The sequence below is a fragment of the Sorex araneus genome, chromosome 6 (genome assembly GCF_027595985.1).
Source record: "Sorex araneus isolate mSorAra2 chromosome 6, mSorAra2.pri, whole genome shotgun sequence".
NCBI classification, from domain to species: domain Eukaryota; kingdom Metazoa; phylum Chordata; class Mammalia; order Eulipotyphla; family Soricidae; genus Sorex; species Sorex araneus.
In genome coordinates, this window is record NC_073307.1 from 95,197,366 (window position 1) to 95,219,710 (window position 22,345).

Consider the following 22,345-nt stretch of genomic DNA (forward strand, 5'->3'; position numbering starts at 1 on the left):
AGAGGCTGGGGTGATGGTCCGGCGGGGAGGCCGCTTGCCCTGCGTGCTGCTGGCCAGGTTCAGACCCCGGCATCCTCTGGGGTCCCCCAGCACCTCGTTGTGGGCCCCCTAAGAAATACATTTCATTTATTTATTTATTTATTTTGCTTTTTGGGTCACACCCGGCGATGCACTCAGGAATTACTCCTGAGTGTTAGTAATTACTCCTGAGTGGCGGTGCTCAGGGGACCATATGGGATGCTGGGATTCGAACCCGGGTTGGCCGTGTACAAGGCAAACGCCCTACCCGCTGTGCTATCGCTCCAGCCCCTAAGAAATACATTTTAAAGTGTGCTGTTTCGGGCGAGAACTCATCTTGATTTCCCGCCAGTAGACTGCCCAAGCCACAGGCAGGTAAGAACCAGGCACCCTCGATTCTGGGCATAATTTATTTTCTGCATAGGCATAAATTAGAATCTGGACATAGAAAATTCCGAGCCAAGAGTGCAGCATTTGTGAACGGCGAGCGCAGACCACCCCGTGGCCCCAGGCCCGAGCTGCGGGGACCGCGTCTCGCCCCACGGCAGCCCTCCTGCCCCCAAGTGCAGGCCAGAGCCCAGCAGCCCCCAGCCCTGGGCAGCGGGGACAAGGGACAAGGAACGGAGTGGCGCTCGCCCGGGGCCCCACAGAACGGGGCTGGAAATCAAGCCCTTAGCTTTTCATTTAAAAAACAGACCTTGAAAAATATGTACATGAACCCGCAGGGCCTGCTGGTTCTGAAAGCCCCCGTCACCGCAGCCCCGCACCCCCCGGCACCCACCCCACGGCTCCCTTAGAAAACCACGCCCAGAAAGGAAAGAGTGAGCAGGACCACAGCCGGCACACACGGAGACCCTCCCTGGTGGCCCCGGGTGCCAATGGCCTCAGGAGACTCCCGCCACCGGGAGAGGGGCCCCACGGGAGAGGGGCCCCACGGTTGGCACTTTGCCCGAAGGTCCCAGGAGCAAGTACAGTGCAGAGAGAGAAGCGCCTTCGGGCGACCCAGGTGCCCCTGGGCTGGTGGCACAGGCCTTCTGGAAGAGTCCAGGGCTTTGTAGGGGGGGGGCTGAGCCCCCACACCAGGCGCCTCCTCCCGGAGGGCCCTTTGGCCTGGCCCAGGGCCTGGGTCTCCTCAGCTTTGGCACAAGTCCAGCGAGCAGCGCCCCCGGCAGTCGCCCAGCCTGGGGGGCTGCATATTTACATGCCCTGGGGGCAGCCCCGGGCCAGGGCCTGTGAGGCGCTGGGCTGCGGGATGGGCGCCCGAGTCAGTGCGGATCGCTAGTGTGGGGCGGGCGGCGGGGGGTGTACCCCTCCCCGAGGGGCCCTGAGAGCGGGCGTGCCCCGGGGACACGCTAATGGCTGGGCTCCCCGTGCACCCGGAAGCGGTAGATGCAGGTGTACTCAGGGTGGCCCCAGTTGGTCAGGATCCGCAGCTCCACCACCTGGTAGCTGGCCATCTTGGGGTCCTGGGGGGGAGAGGAGAGACGGTCAGGAGCGGGGAGGGGCCTCCTGCCGTGCCCTCCCCCCTCAGGCTCCAGGGCAGGGCCGGGAGTTGGAAGTCATTTATGATTTTGGCGAGGGAGGTGGGGAGGTTGGTAGTTTGGGTCACACCCGGCAGGGCTCAGGGGTTCCTCCCGGCTCTGCACTCGGGAATCGCCCCTGGCGGTGCCCGGGGGACCCTATGGGATGCCGGGGTTCGAACTGAGGAAGCTGTGTGCAAGGCAGACGCCCTCCCTGCCATCCGCTCCAGCCCCCTGAAGTCACTGCGCCCCCCCAAGAAAGGGGCGGGGGCGGGAGTATAAGAGTCAGTGGCCCGCGGCGGGGGGGAGGGCCGGGGAGGGCCGTACCCCTCCCGCTGCAGGGACTGACCCGTACCTGGAAGTAGAACGTCTGGATGGGCTCCCCGTCCTGGTCGTAGGTGAACTGGCCGAGGAGTGTCCCTTCCTGCTGCAGGTCCTCATCGAAGCCCTGAGGGGCGGGGCGGGCGGGAGACCCTGCTGAGAAACGCGCCCCGCCCCGGCGCTCCCCCCAGACCCCGCCCCGGCCTCCGGACACTCACCAGCACGGCGAAATCCCGGGGGGCGCTGGAGATGGTGCGGTTGGGCGACAGCGACTTGGGCACGTGCTCTAACGTGACGGCGGTGGGGCGCACGCGGGCCGAGAGCCGCACCACGGCGAAGCCCTGCGGCCCCTGGAAGGCCCAGCAGTTGCCCGGGTGCACGTCTGGCTGGAGGGGAGGGAGCCGGGTCAGGGGGAGGGCCGGACGCCGGCGGGCGGGGGGCTGGGCGCTGCCGGCCGCCCCGCGGGCCCACCTGGAGGATGACTCGGGGCGACTGCGAGTGGTACCACAGGGGTATCCCGAAGAGACTGAGCAGCGCCGTCTTGGTCTCGTAGGTCTCGGAGCACCTGGTGCTGACCACGCTGGCCCCTGGGCGGGACACAGAGGGAGGGGCAGGGACAGCAGGTGAGGCGCGCCGCGTGTGGTGCCCTGAGCCGCCGCCAGGGGTCACTCCTGAACACAGCCAGTGGAACCCCCAGTTTAAGTCTTTTAAAAGGGGGTGGGGCGGGGGCGGCGGGGGGGTGCACCCACCTCCCGACTCCAGGGCGTAGTCCACCATGGAGATGCGGTCCTCGCTGTAGCGCGTCAGCGCCTGCTTCACGATGCGGTGCACCTGCTGGAACACGGCGGGCCCGGCCCTGCTGGCACCCCGGAGGAACCCGCCACCCAGCCCAGAGCAAAGGGAGGGCCCCCCGCCCCCCCCCTGCCCCGCATGCCAGGGTACGAAGGCCCAAGGACAGTGCGGCTCTGGGAGTGTGTGTGTGTGTGTGTGTATTTGTAGGTCTGTGGGAATGTATGTGTGTTTGTGTGTCTATATGTGTGTATGTGTGTGTACAAGTGATTATGTGAATGTGTGTATATGTATGTGAGTGTATGTAGGTGAATGTGTATGCGAGTATATGTGTGTTTGTGTATATGAATGAATATGTATGTGAGTATATGTATGTATATGTGTTTGTGTATATGCATGAATATGTACGTGGGTATATGTGTGTACATGTGAATGTGTTTGTGTATGTGTGTATATGCGTGAATGTGTGAATGTGTGTATATATGTATGTGAGTGTATGTGTATGTGTATATGTGCATGAATGAGTATGTATGTGTGTGTATGTGTGTATGTGTATATATGTGTGAGTGTGCATGTGAATGCGTGCGTGTGTGTGTGTTTGGGGGGTCGTCCGCTGCTCACCTCCTCGGTCACCCCGATCACGCCTTCCTTCTGCAGCGTCAGCCCCAGGCTGGCTGCGGCCTCACGGGCCGACTTGCCCTGTGACTCGGCCACGTGGGCGAGGATCTTGTGCTCCAGGTCCTGCAGCTGCGCCTCCACGTCCTCCCGCTGGAGCAGCCCCACATGGGCGCCCCCGCCACGGGCCAGGAACTGGCTGAGCCAGGTCGGGAACTGGGATTCCACCTGGGGACGGAGGGACGTGCTCAGGCTGAGGGCTGCACCCAGCAGGCGGGGGGCTGGGGGCCGGCAGAGCGGGGGTGGGGGGGTGTCCCGCGTGGGGGAGTCCCACTAACGTCGTCCCGGACGGCCTGCATCTGCTGCGGCAGCAGGCCCAGCTGGTCGTCCACGGAGCCCTGCTTCCGGGCCAGTGCGGCCAGCTCCTGCCGCAGGCCGGCCAGCTGCGCCTCCAGCCGCCCCAGCTCCTGCGTGGAGCTCTCGCGGAAGGTGGCCTGGGTCGTCCTGCACCGGGGAGGAGGGGGGGTTTGTCACTGGGCAAACCAGCCCAGGGCCCCCCGCTGCCTCTCCACGCCCAGGGCCCTGGTTCCTCGTATCACCTCCCAGCAGGCAGGGACTGTCCATGAGGGCCCCAGTCCCTCCCAGCCCCACCCCCCCGGGCACCCGGTTCCTGTCGGACAGTTTCGGCCAGTGCCGACCCTCCTGCTCTCTGCGGGGACCCCACGCAGAGCTTTGGATCGGGGAGGAGGGAGGCGGGCGGTGGGGAGCACGGTTACCTTTGCCACTCGGACTTGAGCTGCTGGAGCCGAGCCTCAGACTCCTAGAACAGGAGAAAAAGTGGTCCAGGGGGCAGTCATCAGCGCCGGCGTGATGACACCACGCGCCCCACCCCGGGGACCCAACACCCGGGCCGGGTTCCTCATCCACGCGGGCGAGCAGCGCCTGCGCCCCCTGCAGGCGCCCCCGAGCCCCGCACCTGGGAGGCCTGCACGATCTTCTTGAACAGGTCCTCGGCGTCCTGCTGGTGCTCGGCCCGCAGCGCGGCCACTTCCTCCTGCGGCCCAGAGCGGGGGTTTGGGTGGGTTTCCTGGGGGCGCGGGAGCTGGAGAGTGCCCCCTCCCTCTCCGCGCAGGGCAAACGCTGTGCCGCGGGGGAGCCGCGCTGGGAAGCCCCGCCAGCCCTCCTCCCCCCAACCCCCCAGTGCATCTCCACTGCGCGCATCCCGTGCGGGTGGGCACCGGGTCCTCCCAGCGGGGCGGGCAGACCCCGGCGTCTCCACGGGACAGGGGAGCATTAAAGCTAGGTGGGGGTGGAAGGGTCCCCCGAAACCCGTGCGCACTGTCCCCGGCGCTGTCTGTCCCCCCCCCCCCCCCCGGCGCGCACACTGTCCCCTGCGCGCGCCCACCTGGATCCGCGCGGCCGTGTCCCGGCGGAAGTCCTCCTTCAGGGCAGCCTCCCGGCGGCTCACCAGCCCCTCCAGGAGGGCCAGCGTGTCCTCGTGGCTCAGGCTGCCCCCCTCGCCTGCCGCCGCCCCCTGCCGCAGCTCCAGGCGCTCCAGCCTCATGGCCTCCTTCTGCCAGTTGGCCGACAGCTCGGCCGCCAGCGTCTCCAGGCGCCGCTCCAGCGAGTGCACCCGGGACAGGATGCGCTGCTCCGCCTGGGGGGGTATGGAGGGGCTCTGAGCACCTGCAAGTGGCCGCATCTGTCCACTCGGGAACGTGTGCGCTGACGTGGAAGCCCGGAGTGCAGGAACACGGGGCGTTAGGAGGGTGCTGCTGGCCCCCAGCGGGTGGGAAGGACCCAGGCGCTGCTTCCCAGAGATCCCACGGAGGGAACATTCTGGAAATTCAGGAGGACCAGGAGCGACAGGATGGACCGAGGGGGCCTGGTGACCACAGTCCTGACCTCTCTCTCGTCTCAGGCCAATAGGGGCCTTGAGGACCGCACCCAGCAATGTTTTGTTTTTGAGGGTTTTTTAAAAAAATTTTTTTTGGTTTGGGGGCCACATACGGTGATGCTCAGGGGTTACTGCACTCAAAGATCAGTCCTGGCAGTGCTCGGGTGACATATGGGATGCCAGGGTGGAACCCGGGGTGGCCGCATGCAAGACAAATGCCCTCCCCACTGTCCTGTCACTCTGGTCCCTGTCTCCTTGCTTTTTGTCTTGGTCACACTCAGCTGTGCTCAGAGCTCACTCCTGACTCTGTGCTCAAGGATCTCTTTGGCTGGGCTTGGGGACCCATCTGATCATGGACGTCAACTTTTTTGGGGGGCGGGGCATGTGGGGCACACCCAGTGATACTCAGAGCTCTGCACTCAGGAGTCACTCCTGGCAGTGCTAGGGGACCTTCTGGGATGCTGGGAATCGAACCTGGGTCAGCCGCGTGCAAGGCAAACGCCCTACCCGCTGTGCTATGGCTCCAGCCCCATCTGGCTCAACTTTGCACAAGGCCAGCTGCACTTTCCCCGCTGTGCTGTTTCTTGGGGACTCTGAGCAAACCCCACCTTCCAGCGAGGCCGCAGGAGCCAGGAGCCGGCCCCGGCCTTGCTCCTCACTCAGTGGCCCCGAGCAGGGGCCGAGCCAAGGGCGGCTGGGCTGGAGGGTGGCACGCGTTGGCACATCCAGAGTTTTGAGGGCCTTGTTGGCGGCACGACAAAAATCTTTGCTGGGAGGAATGACAAAACACTTTGGCCTCCCGCTCTCGAAGGTCAGGGGCCCGCCCGGTGCCAAGGCTGCTTTTTAAAAAGTGTTGCCTCATGAAAGGGGGATTTAAAAAGATTCCACGTGAAAGCCAGCTGCCAGGACTCAGAAAACAAACAGCTGCAGCAAGTCCGCACCCGGTCCTCTTAATGCCCTTATGCAAAGTGCACCAAGAGAGTTTTTTTTTTTTTTTTTTGCTTTTTGGGTCACACCCGGCGATGCACAGGGTTACTCCTGGCTCTGCACTCAGGAATTACTCCTGGCGGTGCTCAGGGGACCCTATGGGATGCTGGGAATCGGGGTCGGCCGCACGCAAGGCAAATGCCCTACCGGCTGTGCTACTGCTCCAGCCCCGAGAGATTCATTCTTTTGAGTGGGTTTGTGCCACGCCCGGCTGTGCTCGGAGCATCCTTGTGGCCTGGTGCTCAGGGATCATCCTGGCGGGGCTCTGAGGACCACGTGGGGTGTGGGGGAGGGGTATGGTCATGTGCAAGTCAAGTGCTCTGCACAGCTGCACAGTCTCTCCCGCCCCAAGAGAGTCCTTCTAGACCCACCAGCCCCTTACAAAAAAAGCTGGTTTGGAGGCTGGAGTGATAGTAGCACAGTGGGGAGGGCATTTGCCTTGTGCGCGGCTGACCCGGGTTCAATCCCCAGCATCCCGTAGGGTCCCCGAGCACCGCCAGGAGTAATTCCTGAGTGCAGAGCCAGGAGTGACCCCTGAGCATTGCCGGGTGTGACCCAACAAAGAAAAAAGAAAAAAAGTTGGTTTGGATAGCATCACTAATGACTGACCAGGGAAAGTCAATTCATAGGTGACAGAGTGTGGTGTTGTGTTTCTGTTTTGCTTTTTTTTTTTTTTTTTTTGCTTTTTGGGTCACACCTGGCAGTGCTCAGGGCTTACTCCTGGCTCTGCACTCAGGAATCACTCCTGGCGGTGCACAGGCGACTCTATGGGGTTGAACCCGGGTTGGCTGCCTGCAAGGCAAATGCCCTCCCCGCTGTGTTATCACTCCGGCCTCTATGCGTTATTTTTGGTTTCGGGGCTACACCCAGCAAGGCTCAGGATGGGTCCTGGCGGTGCCCCCGGAGCATGGGCTGCTGGATGGAACCTGGGCCCCCTCCTCACAGTACCCAGCTCAGTCCCTTGAGCTACGCCTCTGGCCTGCTAGGGAAATAATATCCTCCCCAGAGATGGCCGGAATGTGGTGACCAAGTGCGGCAGCCTGCAGCCAAAGTTTAGCTCTAATTAGGGGTGACAGGGCTTCTGTTTTTGGCTGACACCCCGATGACCTCCCCTGCCGCCCTGCCGGGCTGACGTGCATGCAGACACCCTGTGGTCACTTGTGACCCCTCCCCTGTCCTGCAAGGCCCGTGTGTCCTCCGTCCCCTGCGGCAGGGGCTCCCGCCGAGAGAGGCATTGTTGATATCTCCTGCCTGGAGTCTGGCAGGCTGTGAGTTAGGCTGCAATGGCCGGTGCCTGAACTGTAATCTTGGCCTCAGGAGGCCTGGCCTGTCTCCACTTTCGTGGCGCCTTGCCCCACGGCCGTGGGCACCTCAGAACCTGCCGGTCCAGGGGAGCCCCGTGCAGTCTCTGATCTACGGGACTTGGTCTGTGGTGGTGGGAGCTAGCCAGGGTGCCCCTCACTGGGGGGAGGGGCTCGGAAACATCAGCGGGGGGGGGGGGGACCCGGGACAGGAAGCAGGACTCCCGCTTCTCCTCTGCGTGGGTCGCTGGCTCACTTGGGAGTGGTTCGGAGTCACTTTCACCCTTCAAACATCCAAGGGCGGCACCCCTGGGGGCCCGGCTGGAAAGAGTCCAGCCAGCGGGGAGGGCACTGGCCTTGCTTGCATGCAGCTGACCCGGGTTCGATCTCCGGCATCCCATAGGGCTCCCTGAGCCTGCCAGAGCCAGGAGGAAGCCCGGAGCACTGCTGGGTGCGTGCTGCTCCCCTCCCCCCAAAAAACCCCTCCCAAAACCCTTAAACTGCTGCACCCCAAGGAAAGGGGGCCCAAGGGAGGAGACACGTGGTTGCAAACGGGCCTGAGACTCACCTGGAAGTGCGGGGACGCGTCTCGGGACTCCCAGAGCCCCTGCCTGCCGCCCTTCGCGTCCCACCAGGCGCCCAGGGCAGGCTGCAGGGCCTGCAGGCCGTACGGGTAGAAGTGCCAGGCACCTGCACAGGGGAGAGGCGTGAGGGGGCTTCCAGGAAGGCGGGTCCCCACCTGGGTCTCAGCAGCTGCCAGGAGGTGCGGGGGGCGGGGGACGATCTCAGGGCCCCTCTTCTCTCTGAGCGGGTGGGGGCGCGGTGAGAAGGGCTGGAACAGGCTCGGGGTGGCCCAGAGGTGGCCCCCAAGGCCCCACGGGTGCTTCTTAGTTTCCTGCTCATGCCTCATGCGCAGGGGGAGCTGGAGTGGGGGGCGGGCAGGGGAGTTTTCTACACTAACAGGCCGCACAGAGGGGTAAAGCAGAGGCACGCGGCGGCCGCAGGGTGTTCGAGAGCCAGACCCATGTGACAGGCTGAATCTGCAGGGGAGTGCGCATGTGTGTGCACATTCGTGTATGTGTGTGTATGCATGTGTGTCACATGTACGTGTGTATGCACATACATGTGCTGAGTGTGTGCATATGCGTGTGCGTGTATGAGCTGAGTGCATGTGCATGTGTGTGCACATGCTTTATGTACGTTTTATGCATATATGTGTGTATGTGCGCACATGTGCTGAGTGTGTGCATGTGCATGTATAAATATGAGTGTGCAAGCATGCGTGTGTATATATACTTGAGTGTATGCATGTGTGTGTGCACGTGCATTTATGTACGCATGTGTGCGCGAGAGTGTGCATGTGTGCACACGCATGTGTGGATGCAGGGGCACCTGAAGAAGCCATATGGGTTGAGGAGTTTCCGCCCTGAATGTTACACGTTTGCCATGAGCTGGTGTGCTGGCCAGGAGCCAGCCCCAATGCACCTACTTGTGCCCCCCAGACTAGCCAGTCTGGCCTTTGACCCCCACCCCCACGCTCTGGGCAGCCCCTCAGGACGCGTCCCCGATCTCTCCGCCCACCTGGCCAGGGAGCTCAGACTCAGCTGCTGGCCGGGATCAGAGTCAGGAACTCTCCTGACACACGGGAAGCCACTTCCTGTGCCGCAGCCGCCCTGACAGAACGGGCCGCTGTTATTCTCAGGACCGTGCCCAGTTTCCACTGGGCACCAACACCCCCTTCTTGGAACAGGACACAGAAACGCAACCGGCATACAAGGAAAATGTTCCTTTTTTTATAAATAGATTCCAAGTTGCGTGGACACAGAAACCAAGTCTAAACACCAACACCAAAGTGTGGTCTTTCAGAATCCATTGCTACAACCATTTGGGTGGGGAGCCAGAATGGGGTCTTCCGGGGCCAGAGAGATGGTACCGCGGGTAGGGCGCCCGCTTTACATGCAGCAGGCCCGGGTTCGATCACTGACAGTAAGCCTTGAGCACTGCTAAATACAGCGACCCCCGCCCGCCCCCTAAGAAAGGGCATCTCCTACAGCACCGTGAGATTGGGAGTTAAACATATGTATAAAATCCATATTATGTAACACGTATAGCATGCTTATGTGTTGGTTCTGCCACACCCAGCAGTGCTCAGGGCTGACTCCTGGCTCTGTGCTCAGGGGTCACGCCTGGCGGTGCTGGGGATTGAACCCAGGTCGACCGCATGCAAGGGAAGCGCCCTGCCCGCTCTACTATCCCTCCAGCCCCAGCGACCTCTCTTCCCCCTGCAGCTGAGCCTTTTCCACCCACACTCCAGCCGCCCCCCATCCATCTGCAGCCCCGATTTCTGCGCAGACGCATGTCCTACCCTCCCCTGCCACAGGGGGGCGCTCACCGTAGGTCAGGCCGGTCAGGAGCAGCAGCAGCAGGAGAAACCACAGGAAGGTCTTCAGGGAGGAGAAGCGTCTGGGGGGCGCAGGGAGGAGAGTGAGGGGGGGAGCACTGTCAGGGGAGCTGGGCCGGGCCCAGGGAGCCTCTGGCATCCCTTACTGCTGAACAAGAGCTGCAGAGGGCCAGACCGGGGCGTTACCTTCCGATACCCGGGTTTGGGGAACAACCCTCATTTTCTGGATTTTCATTTTCCCCCTCTCTTCCCCTTGTATTTTTGTTCTTGTTTTTGTGTGTTTTTAAGGCCACCCCCAGCGGGGCTCAGGGCTTGCTCCTGGCTCTGCAGTCAGGGATCCCCGCCTGGTGGGCTCAGGGCGCCATGTAGGATGCTGGGGATCGAACCCATGTCAGCTGCATGCAAGGCCAGTAGCCTACCCGCAGTGCTGTCGCTCTGGGCCCTGAATTTTATTTTATTTTTTTTTGCTTTTTGGGTCACACCCAGCGATGCACAGGGGTTACTACTGGCTCTGCACTCAGGAATTACTCCTGGTGGTGCTTGGGGGACCCTATGGGATGCTGGGAATCGAACCTGGGTCGGCTGCGTGCAAGGCAAACGCCCTCCCCATTGTGCTATTGCTCCAGCCCCGAAGTTTTTGAATTTTAATCTTATAAAAAAATAATACTGGGGTCGCTAAAATGTCAAAATATCCCTATGGAGACATACCTGAAGCAAGCAAACCCAGAAAACAAGTGCAAACCCCACAATAGCCCACAACTCCTGAAACTGGCTCTGCTTTGGGGGAACCAGGAGCTATTTTGGGGGGGCTGTGAGTGCTCTCTGCCCCTTCTCGGCTGGCCGCCTGCTCCCCCTGGACATGGCCCCCGCTTCCCTGCCCAGGGCAGTTCCCACACTCTGGTTCTCCGGACAGAGGCTCTCAAGGGACAAGCCCCAGGCTTCGGTCATCACAGGACCAAGAAGGAAGAGGAACTTTCTGGAAACACTTCTTGGCAAGAGACGGAGGCCTCAGCCGCAGAAGCCAAGCGGGGCTGGTTTTTCAGCAGGGGGCCTGGGTTCTAGAACATTCCCCGAATGCACTTTCCATTCAGGGGGGTCAGACCTGACTCGGGGTGCCCCTGCCTCCGCTCGGGGCAGAAGTGGGGAAGTAAACCGGGACCCTTTCAGAGGAACCCTGATGGGCAGCTTCCCTGGCCCGCCTCCCAGACCCCCGTCGCTGAGCCCAGTCAAGGTGGGGGTATCACTGACCTGGTTAAAACAAAGACGTCGAGGAGGGAGGCGGCGGTGGTCAGGCGGTACCAGGTGCTGCCAAGCCACCAGTAGAGGAGCCCGAAGAGGCGGCCTGAAAGGAAGGGGCACCAGCGCGCCCAGGATCACCCCGCTTGCTCCGTGATGCCCACCTCCTCCTGCTGGTCCTCCTGGAGCACCCCCGACTCGCCACCTGCTCTAACAACAAGCCACCACCGCACCTGCCCTTCCAAGGACCCCTCCCCCCAGATAATTCTAGAACAGCCTTGGCCCCAGCGGCAGCGAGGGACTCACCTGGGGAAGTGACCACTGCCCACAGCACGGAGCCTGCGCGGGACACGGCGCCCCGGAGCCGCGAGCCCGAGCTGCGCGCGTCCGTCTCCGTGTAGCCTGCAGTGGACAGTGGGGGGACCCGGCTCAGCCTGGCCTCCCGCGCAGGGGCCACCTGACTCTCATGCCCTGTGGCCCCGAGCTGAGGGCGGCCGGCTCGGGGGCGCCCCCTCCCGGCCACACGCGCGCGCGGCACTGCCCGCCGCAAAGCCCGTCCCGCGGCGGGGGGCGGCACCGCCCCAGTCCCCCAGGCGCCCGCCGCGCCCCTCCAGCTCCTACCCAGGTAGTCATCCTCGGAAGAGTAGCCCGAGGAGGACCCCAGGAAGTCCTCGGCGCCCTTGGTCCCCGCCAGCCCGTTGACCTTGCTGCTGTCCGTGTCGCCCGTGCCTCTGCGCCGCCTCCCCCGCGAGTCCTCACCTGCGGGGGGTGGGGGGGAGCTGGCGGGGTTCTGCGGGGCGGGGGCGAGGTGCCCGCGCCCCGGGTTCGAGCCCAGCCTGGGCCTCTCCGTTTACCCCCCCCCACCCCAGGAGCGCTGGCCCGCCTCGCCTCACCCATCACCTGCACCGGGCAGCGCACACAGGGGGCTGGGGGCGCCCCTCGTGGGAGACCCCCTCCCCCCCAGGAGAACCGCAGGGAGCAGCGGGGCCCGCGACACTCACCCCAGTAGGGGTCGCTGTGCAGCTGGCTGTCCAGGAGGGCGCTCCTGGCCAGCGACACGGCGCGCGGGCTGCCCACGTAGGACTCGCGCACCATGGACTCGCTGTAGTAGGACGTATGCGAGTCCGAGGCGGGCGCCAGCGAGGGCGCGGGCGACAGGCGCTTCAGGGTGCTGGACTTCCTCTTCAGGGTCCTGTGCAGAGGGGGACCCCCCACGGCCACCCCGGCAGGTGAGGGGGTCGCATCCCAGCCCGCCTCCCCTGCCGGCCCCTCCCACTTCCTCCCCAGCCGAAAACGCACCCGACCCTTGGGAAACAGGGGGGGCCCAGCCTGGTTCTTCCCTACAGGGCTGTGTGGGCCCTGCGGGATTGCAGGGGGGGACTGGCGGGCGCACCCCCCACTGACAGTTGAGGGGCTCCCCCTGGCCTAGCTCCCTGCTTCCTGTTTTCTGAACCAAAGAAAGGGCGGTGGCCTGGCCTGGCCAGGCGCGTGGCCCCGAGACCAGAGTGTTTCTCAACTTCCTCCCACCTTCTCTTCCTTCCTGTACCCCTCCCCCCCAGGGGCCCCCCTTGTCTTGTGCCACACCCCCAACCCCCACTGTACCCGGCTTTCACCTATGGCCCTTTGGACTATCCCCTGGCGGCCACGTGGGGTCCATGGGGTGGGGGGAGAGACACAGCCCCAAGCCCTCCCCAGGGCGGGCGCCCCCCTACCTGAGGGGGCTGTCTTTGAACAGGGGAGTCGGGGCCCCCGCCACGGAGCTCCCGCCGCTGCTGCTGCCGCTGTCATCGTCCCCCTGGGAGTAGCGTGACAGCCGCTGGCTCCGGCGGGACATGATGGCCGGTGGGTGTGGGTGGGGGTGGGGGGGTCCTCGCCTGAGAAAATGAACCGGGAGACCGTGAGGCAGAGACAGGGGTGCCAGCCCCCAGGGGGTGCAGACAACCAACCACATCCCCCAGGGTGGGGCTCACATAAGCCGGGGCTCGGGTGTTCTTGGGGGGCCCCCAGGACGCTCTCTGCTCCAGCTCACACCGACACCCGCTCCCAGGGGTGAACCCGGGCCTTCTGCCCCCGGGACGCCCCGGGCAGGCCTCTGAGCCCCACCCCCGCTGGGCCCTCCCCCAGCGGCCACTGCTGGCACCGTTCCCTTCAGAGGACCCCCACCCCCCCATGCTCCTGACCCTCTTCTCTGACCCCAACCATATTCTGCCCCCAGGACCTCCTTCCTGGCAACCCCCACTCAGGGCTGGGCTCAGTGAAGACAGTGAGACGCCCCCTAAGCCCCCCAGAGGGGGCCTCACCCCCCCCCAGGGATTCTGCTTGGACTCACAGCCCACCAGGGAGGAAATTGGAGACCCCCCCTTTGTGCTCCCCTTGCAGGGGGGCGCCCAGTCGGGGATGGGGGGCCTGCACTCTAACAGGATGTTTCCCAGCCGCCTCAGGGACGGGCAGTGGGGCCACGAGGAGACAGACCCGTGCTGGGTGGGACAGGCCGCGGCCCGGGGCATGACACAACCTACGCGGGTCCGGCAGTGTGGGGTTACACGCATGCCGGGGAGCCGGGCTCTGGGGACGATGGCCCCGACCCCCCCGGGGAAGGCCAAGGCGTGGTCAGTGGCCAGCTGAGAAAGTCCGTGATTTCCGAGCGCGCCCTCAGCACCCCGAGCCCCGGCCCCGCCGGTGGGCACCGACGCCGCCCGCAGCCCAGCTCTGACTGTGCAAACCAGAAGGTCTGGTTCGTCCAGCCGGAGAATTCTAGAAAGTTGTCTTCTGCCAAACAAGCAGCCTCACGTCTGGTCTAACTGGCGTCTCCCCAGGTAGGGTGACCCCCCTCCCCCCTGCCCCCCCCCCCCCGCCTTCATCCCTCGATTCTGCCAGGCTGGTGAAGGGCCGAGTGGGAGAGGCCCGAGCCGCGAGCGGGCGGGTGCAGCGCCCCACGGCGCTCCTTATAAGGGCCGCGCCACCCTGCCCGGGTTCCAGATGCCCACACAGCCGCCGCCCCCTCTCCCCGGCGCCAACCAGGTAGCAGGTTTGGGGTGCGCTGGGGCACAGTCAGAGGAGGCACTCGGGGTGGGCGTGGGAGGCAGTCACGGGGCAGCCCAGGTGCCAGGGTCAGTCCAGGGGGGTCCCGGCGGGTGCCGCCCTCGCGGTTCCGAACTAGAGGTGAGACTCCCGCTCTCCCTCTCCCCACCTCCCTGGCCCGCGAGGAGGAGCCCCTCCAGCGTCCACCCGGCTCCCAGCCCCGCCACATCCGGGCCCAGCTCCGCCCTGCACGGCCGCCGCCGTTATCCAGCCGCCAGACCTGACCCAGATCCGGGGCGTCTGCTCCAGGGCGGGGGTCGCGCCTCACCCCCCGCCCGGGACCCGCGCACCGCCCCCAGGGCGAACTCCCTGCTCCCTCCAAGTCCTGCCGAGATGCCTCCCCACTGCCTCTCTCCCTCTCTCTCCCTCCTCCTCTCCTCTGCCACCACCCCCTCCTCTCTCTGCTCTAAGTCACACTCCCGCCCTCCCTGGGGCTGGGTTTGGTCTTGTTTAGAACAAAACGAGCCGAGCGTCCTGAGAGGCGGCGGCGGCAGGGAACTGCCTGTCCCCGCGCGCGCTGCCCGCCTGGCACGGACAGCGCGCGGGCACTGCCCTGGGCCGGCTCAGGGCAGTTGGGGCTCCGCTCCCTCCTCCGGGGAGGTTCTGCCGGGGGGAAGTCCCGCCTGGACACATCCGCCCGCTGGGCTGACCAGTGGTGCGGCCGGCCCTGGGGGCGGGGGCCGGCCGGGTGGATGAGTCAGGCTGGCCGGCCTTGGCACGGCGCTGGCCCTTCGCAAGCGGCCCAGGGGCGCGCGCCAAGCGGGGCCGGAGCCTGGCCCAGCCCGGGGCGCCGAGAGGGAGAACCAGGCCCGGACCGCTTGGCTCCACTTGGCCCAGTCCCGGGGTCACGGTGGGGCCGGGGCGCGCGGGGCGGTGGGGCGGGACTGTCCACCCCGAGTCACCTCGCTGTCCACCCCCCGCGGTTCCCGCGGCGGCCGTCTCTTACCTGCTCCCGCGGCAGTTGAGCGCGCGGGGCGCTCGGGGGCGTCCGGGGCCCGCGGGGCGCGCCCCCCTTCCCGCGTCGGGATCCCGCGACGGCTCGGGGCGCGCGGCGGGCGGCGGACAATGCGACCCGCGCACAAGCGCGCGGCGAGAGTGGGGCCGGGCGGGCGCGCGTGGCCCGCTGTGTATGTGTGTGGCTGTCACTCAGCGCTGACAGACCGCGCCCATTGGGCCGGCCCCGCCCGCCGCCCCGCCCCCCGGCGCCGCCCATTGGGCGGTTTGAACACAAAGGCCCCGGCTCGCCCCGCCCGCCGCGTGGGCCCCGGGGCCCGGCGCGCCCCGCCCGGCTGCGCGCGTGGGAGACGCGGGCGCGCTGCGGGGCCGTGGGAGCCCGGCCGGGCTCGGCCCTGGAGTCGGAGGCGGAGTTGGGCACCAGGGGTGGCTCCTTGCACCCGCCTGGACAAGACCTGGGTGCTAGAACCTCAGTGACCGCGGCTGATTGGGGACACAGCCTCCATCCGGGAGGAAGTGGGAGCGGGGGAGGTGGAAGACCCCCGGAGGGGCAGCAGTGCTTAACCCCACGGGGGGTTCAGGTGGCCCGAGTTGACCGTTTGCTGAATGCCCCGTGCTTGCATCATTGTCCCAACCGTCAGGCAGGCGTTTCTACACCACCCGGTTCCCAGGTCAGGAGCCGGATCCTGTGGTTCTAAGGGATTTGCTCCCAAGTTCACCCGCTAGGAAAGGGCAACGCGGAGGTTAGGAACCTCCTGCCTCAAGGTTTCCTGGTTTTACTTGTGTGTGTGTGTGTGTGTGTGTGTGTGTGTGTGTGTGTGTGTGTGTGTGTGTGTACATGTTTAAGGGGCTGCAGAGATGATAGAGCCCTCGACTTGGGGTCCCTGGCATCCCACGTGGCTGCCTGAGCACTCTAGGAGTGAGTCCTGAGTACAGAGCCACTCGCTTCCGCAGCTAATATACTGAACGCAGAGCCAGGAGTAACCCCTGAACATCACCAGGTGTCCCCCACCCCCTCCCCCCAAAAAAAGTTTCAGGGGTTGGTTTGGGGACGCCAGAGTATGCAGCCTCTGCTCTCTCCAGCTCTGAACCCCCGATCCCGAGTCCCCAGCTTTCATGGCAGAAACTTTTCTCACTTCTACTGTTTGGCGAGAGGGACACTTAGGGACTATTCCTGGCTCTGTGCTCAGGAGTGGCCCTGACGGTGTTCGGGGCAGTGCGGCAGACTTGAAGCTGGTTTCTGAGGCGGCCTGCCTCACCCCTGCGCTAGCTCTCCAGGGCCCCTTTTCTCTGCTTTTTTTTTTTTTTCTCTGTTTTAAAGAGGAAGTTTGCTACATCAGTGCTCAGCGCCTGAGTCCTAGCCTGGGGCCTTACTCAGCCGTGCAAAGAAGGCTTCAGAAACACTGGGTGAGGACTAAGTGACTCCAGGGTGCCGGGCCCTGGCTAGCCTGCAGCCTCCCTCCTGGCTCTGCGGCCCTGGCTCTCCTGTGGCAGACACCCCAGATAGAGCCACCTGCAGGACCCGCCCGGGGTAAGGGTGAAGAAGAGCCATTCCTTCAAGGTCAGCCCCCAGAGGAAACCGGAAATGACAAAATCAGGTGACAGGACAGGAAGGCTGGGGTCGGCTGTGCAAGGCTGTGAAACCCTGCGCTAAGCGTGCTCCAGACAGAAGAGGAAGACCCCGAGCCGCCCCCCGCCCCCAGGGAAGGAAGGGGCTGTGCTTGCCCATAGAGTACTGCCTGTGTGGCTTTGGGGGGGCTCCAGGACCCTGCATAATCGGGGAGGTGGCACAGCCTGAGGTGTGGGTCTCAGCGGGGACCGTGTGGCTTCTGTGGCCAGGCCAGAGGTGACTTTCTTTCTTCCTAGGAACTTGGGTTCAGGGGCCCTTCCTTTGTTTAAAAAGAAAGAAATTGGGGCTGGAGCAATGGCACAGCGGGCAGGGCATTTGCCTTGCACGCAGCTGACCTGGGTTTGAATCCCAGCATCCCATATGGTCCCCTGAGCACCGCCAGGAGTAATTCCTGAGTGTAGAACCAGGAGTAACCCCTGTGCATTGCTGGGTGTGACCCAAAAAGCAAAAAAAAAAAAAAAGAAAAAAGAAAAGAAAAAAGAAAGAAATTGTGGGGCCGGAGCAATAAATAGTGCAGTGGGTACTGTGTTTGCCTTGCTGGGGACAGACTGGGGTTCGATCCCCAGCATCCCATAGGGTTCCCCAAACACAGCCAGGAGTGATTCCTGAGTGCAGAGCAGCCAGGAGTCAGCCCTGACCACTGCCAGGTGTGGCCCCTTGCATGCAGCTGCACCCCTCCCTTCCCCACCTCCTGCCCCCCCCCACCCATTCAAATCCCGGCCACGGCGCATTGTCCCCTGAGCACCTCCAAGCCCACTCCCGAGCACGGAGCCAAGAATAGCTCCTGAGGGCTGGAGCCATAGCACAGCAGGGAGGGCGTTTGCCTTGCACGCGGCCGACCCAGGTTTGATTCCCAACATCCCATATGATCCCCTGAGCACCTCCAGGAGTAATTCCTGAGTGCATGAGCCAGGAGTAACCCCTGTGTAGTGCCAGGTGTGACCCAAAAAGAAAAAAAGGAAAAAGGATAGCTCCTGAGTTATGACCACTGGGTCATAAAACAAATGCCAGGCACCAAAAGACAATTGAAAAAAACAAATACAGACTTTATTTCCTGATCACATGGGTAGAAAGATGGGTATAGTCTAGGTTTGGTGTTACGGTTTATTACAAATCATAATAAATATTCACTATGGGGGCTGGAGTGATAGCACAGCGGGGAGGGCGTTTGCCTTGCATGCGGCTGACCCAGGTTCAATTCCCAGCATCCCATATGGTCCCCTAGCACCGCCAGGAGTAATTCCTGAGTGCATGAGCCAGGAATAACCCCTGTGCATCGTCAGGTGTGACCCAAAAAGGAAAAAATAGATAAATAAATAAATAAAGTTGGCTGTATCATTTAAAAAATATAAATATTCACTATGATGATTTTTTCCCCTTCTAATGTGATTTGAGTTTGTTCACGTTCCTTTCCTGCTATTGTTTCTGCCACAAAGGGTGGGTTTGGGGGGCCCTACACCCTTGGTTATGGTGAACTGAAGATCACACACTTGTTCAGGTGTCAGGACCCCAAACGGCAGAGGTGCTTGTTGGGGGTCAAAACTGGACCTCACTGGCCTCGTGTTTGCAAGGCAGGTGCCCCACCGCTGAGCCACCCCCAGGGATGATTTCAGATATTCATTCTGATTTAAATGAATTTCTTTAGTTGCGTTGCGGCTTGAACCCCGCGCCTCACACGGGCAGGGCGGATGCTGGACCACTGAGCTGCATCCCTGCTCTTTCCCGGGGGTGGGAGATAGCAGAGGACTCGAGGGTCTTGCTTTGCATCAGTCTGAGCCTGGCTTGGTCCCCAGCACCACGTGTTTCCCCCCAACCCCTATCCTGGATGTAGCAGTGGCTGGGGCTGAGTCCCATGGGGGGCACCCCAGGTAAACCCCGGCTCTGGGGGGCCTGAGCAGCGCTGACCACCAGGACTAGCTCCTGGACCCTGAGAACTGCTGTGGTAAGAAGGAGAGAGGGAGAGGGAGGGGGAGAGACAGAGAGACAGAGACACAGAGACAGAGAGAGAAAGGAGAGAGAGGGAAAGAGAAAGAGAGGAGAAAGGAGAGAGAGACTGGGAGAGAGAGGGCAGAGAGAAAGGGAGAGAGGAGAGAGAAAAACAGGAGAGAAGAGAGAGAGAGTGAGAGAGAGAGAGAGAGAGAGGGAGAGAGAGAGAGAGAGAGAGAGAGAGAGAGAGAGAGAGAGAGAGAGAGAGAGAGAGGAGAGAAGGGGGCTGGAGCGATAGCACAGCGGGTAGGGCATTTGCCTTGCACGAGGCCGACCCAGGTTTGATCCCCGGCATCTCATAGGGTCCCCCGAGCACCACCAGGAGTAATTCCTGAGTGCAGAGACAGGAGTAACCCCTGAGCATCGCTGGGTGTGACCCAAAAAGCTAAAAATAAAATAAAGTAAAATAAAATATTTAAAAAACAAAGAGGGGCTGGAGCGATAGCACAGCGGGTAGGGTGTTTGCCTTGCACACGGCCAACCCGGGTTCAGTTCTCAGCATCTCATATGGTCCCCTGAGCACCGCCAGGGTTAATTCCTGAGTGTAGAGCCGGAGTGACCCCTGTGCATCATCGGGTGTGACTTAAAAAGCAAAAAAAAAAAAGAGAGAGAGAGAGGGAGAGAGGAGAGAGGGAGAGAGAAGAAGAAAAGTGCCTGCTATAAAGGCAGACGGGGTGTGGGGGACAGGTGGGGGGCGGAGGGAGGGAAACTGCAGGCAGGGGTGGCGGAAGATGTGTACTGGAGAAGGGACAGGTATTGGAACATTGTATGACTGAAACTCAAGCATGAGCAACTTTGTAACCGTATCTAACATATTCAATTAAAATAATAAAAATAAACAACTTTGGAGGCCTCAGGTTAAAAATTAAAATGCTCCTGGGGCTGGGGCCGGAAGGTTCACACATGTGTGTTGGGGGTCTGGGCTCAATCCCCAGTCCGCCAGGAGTGACACCTGGAACCCAGAGCTGGGAGCAGCCCCCAGCACCTTTGGGTGTAGTTCCAACCCCTCCCCAATAAAAATAACCTAAAAGCACACGGCTGGAGCGATAGCACAGCGGGGAGGGCATTTGCCTTGCACACGGCTGACCCGGGTTCGATTCCCAGCATCCCATAGGGTCCCCCGAGCACCGCCAGGAGTAATTCCTGAGTGCAGAGCCAGGAGGAACCCCTGAGCATCGCTGGGTGTGACCCAAAAAGCAAAAATAACCACAAAAAATTAAAAAAAAACCCACACTTCTGCCTCACCCCCCACCCCCTCAGCCTCCTGGAGCGTGTCCACTCAGCTGGCTCGGAGATGGCGGGGTGGGGGGTGGACAGTCAGGCAGTGTCCCCAAACCTGCTCTGTCTCCAGCCCTGGCTGCCGGGGGACAGGCCTGAGGCCATCAGGGAGGACCAGGCCTGGCGCCCAGATGCCTGTCCGCCCCCACGGGCCGGTGACTAGTGAGTGACCAGACGGGGCTGAGGCCTCTTGCCCTTGGGGACAGGTGGGGGTCCTGGCAGATGCTAAGGCTTTAATCACCACCCGGACTCAGGGGTGAGACGGGAGCAGGGAAGGCAGGTTCCTGTCCCTCCCCAGGACACCCCGGAGAGAGGACACAGCCCCCCTCCCCCTCCCCGTGCAGCCCCTGCGGCGGCTAAGGTCACCTCTAGGCGCCCCCGCCCAGCGCTGGGGCCGGGCTGCAGCCAGCGCGCGCTGCGCTGGCGTCTGTCATTTCCATCCACGGTTCCCTTTAATGCCAGGCTCCCTCTCCACCTCCGGGGGCATCTGATGTGGCTGCCGGGCCCACCCCCGCCCCGTCTGGCCACGGGGCGGGGCTCCGCGCGGAAGGGACCTTTCATCCACAGAGAGCGCGTCTGTCTCCCAGCTGCAAGCGCAGTTAAGGCGGGTTTATGGCCGGCTGCGGGGAAGGTGCCGGCAGTGGGGCCCTTCTGGGGGCTCGGCCGCGCCCCCCACGCCCCTGGCTGCCCGTAAACGCCGGGTGAGCGAGCGGAGTGCCCGATCGCGCCTCCTGATCTTCAAACACTCACAGAACGACCTCTGCAGCTGGCACCCACGTGCCCCCTCTGCCCTAGCTGGGGTCCCGCCCGCACGCTGTCACTTCCTTCCTTCCTTTCTTTTTTTTTTTTTTCCTTTTTCGGGTCACACCTGGCAAGGCACAGGGGTTACTCCTGGCTCTGCACTCAGGAATTACTCCCGGCAGTGCTCAGGGGACCCTATGGGATGCTGGGATTTGAACCCAGGTTGGCCTCCTGCAAGGCAAATGCCCTACCCGCTGTGCTATCACTCCAGCCCCCGTCACTTCCTTTCTTCTTGTCCCCTGGGCCCTGTGTGGCCGTGCACACTGCGTCCCCTTACTGGCATGTGACTCCCGCTGTGTCCTGGAGGAAGGCAGGTGCAGGGGCATCCCTCAGGGCTGCCCTCTGGCCCATGTCCGGCCCTGTGATCTGGGCCAACAGTGCGTTGACCATCCAGGGCGTGGCCTCTGCAGACTCATGGACAGCGCTGGACACTGGCCCCTGAAGGCAAAGAATTTGCCCCCATCCTCTTTGCTTGTTTCTTTCTTAGTTTTGGGGTCACACTGTGCTCGGGGCTGACTCCTGGCTCTGCACTCAGGGATCACTCCTGGTGGGGCTTGGCGGACTCTAATCGGGTGTCCGGTCCAGCCCCGGAATTTGCCCCAATTCTATGGGAGGGAAACTGGGAGCCTCCAGCCCCTTTGATTCTGGTGGGGACGCCTGGAGTAGAACCTGAGCACCGCCAGGTTGGACAAGAACAAAATCTTGGGGCTGGATGGGGCTGGAGTGATAGCCAGCGGGTAGGGCGTTTGCCTTGCACGCGGCCGACCCGGGTTCAAATCCCAGCATCCCATATGGTCCCCTAAGCACCGCCAGGGGTGATTCCTGAGTGCATGAGCCAGGAGTAACCCCTGTGCACTGCTGGGTGTGACCCAAAAAGAAAAAAAAATCTTAGGGCTGGAAAGAGAGGGAGGACGTTAAGGCACTTGACATAGTCTCAGCCAATCCCCTGAGCCAATCCCATGTGGCCCCCTGAGCACTGCCAGGAGTGATCCCAGAGTACAGGGCCCGGAGGAAGTCCCAAGCCCTGCGGATGTGCTCAGCCCACAAGACACACACATAAATAGACCCAAAAAGTCCTATTTTGGGTGATGTGATGATATATGGAGCAAGTCGGGGCTGGAGCGACAGCACAGCAGGGAAGGCGTTTGCCTTGCACGCAGCTGACACGGGCTTGATCCCTGGCATCCCAGACGGTCCCTGAGCACTGCCGGGAGTGATTCCTGAGTTCAGAGTCAGGAGTAAGTCCTGAGCACTGCCAGGTGTGACCCGAAAAAATTGGGGGGGAAAAGAAAAAAGAGCAACAGCCTTTAGACTGGATTAGCTCTCGTCCTGTCCCTGCTGATTAAAAAGAAAAATCATGAGCCTGGGGTACGAGGGACAGTATAATAAGGAGGACGCTCGCCTGGCTCACGGCCAGCCTGAGTTTGATCTGTACCCCATCTGGTCCCCTGGCGCCACCAGGAGTGACCCCTGAGCACGGCTCTGAGCAATACCAGGTGTAGCCCAAAAATCAAAACAAAGCAAAAAAAA

The 22,345-nt window shown here is 62.6% G+C and overlaps 1 protein-coding gene across 1 annotated transcript; it reads right to left on the reverse strand.

Moving 5' to 3' along the window:
* Window positions 1-412: 412 nt before the first annotated feature.
* SUN2 (Sad1 and UNC84 domain containing 2) lies at window positions 413-15,294 on the reverse strand. The gene is made up of 18 exons (XM_055141136.1): window positions 15,113-15,294; window positions 12,798-12,959; window positions 12,087-12,277; window positions 11,707-11,844; window positions 11,392-11,487; window positions 11,098-11,191; window positions 9,841-9,911; window positions 8,017-8,138; window positions 4,669-4,920; window positions 4,240-4,317; window positions 4,040-4,083; window positions 3,602-3,767; window positions 3,270-3,491; window positions 2,609-2,693; window positions 2,331-2,446; window positions 2,078-2,245; window positions 1,894-1,986; window positions 413-1,484 (listed from the first exon to the last, which is right to left on the reverse strand). The coding sequence occupies exons 2-18, from the start codon at window positions 12,917-12,919 to the stop codon at window positions 1,371-1,373; spliced, it is 2,172 nt and encodes a 723-aa protein (XP_054997111.1). The 5' UTR covers window positions 12,920-12,959; window positions 15,113-15,294; the 3' UTR covers window positions 413-1,370.
* Window positions 15,295-22,345: the final 7,051 nt, after the last annotated feature.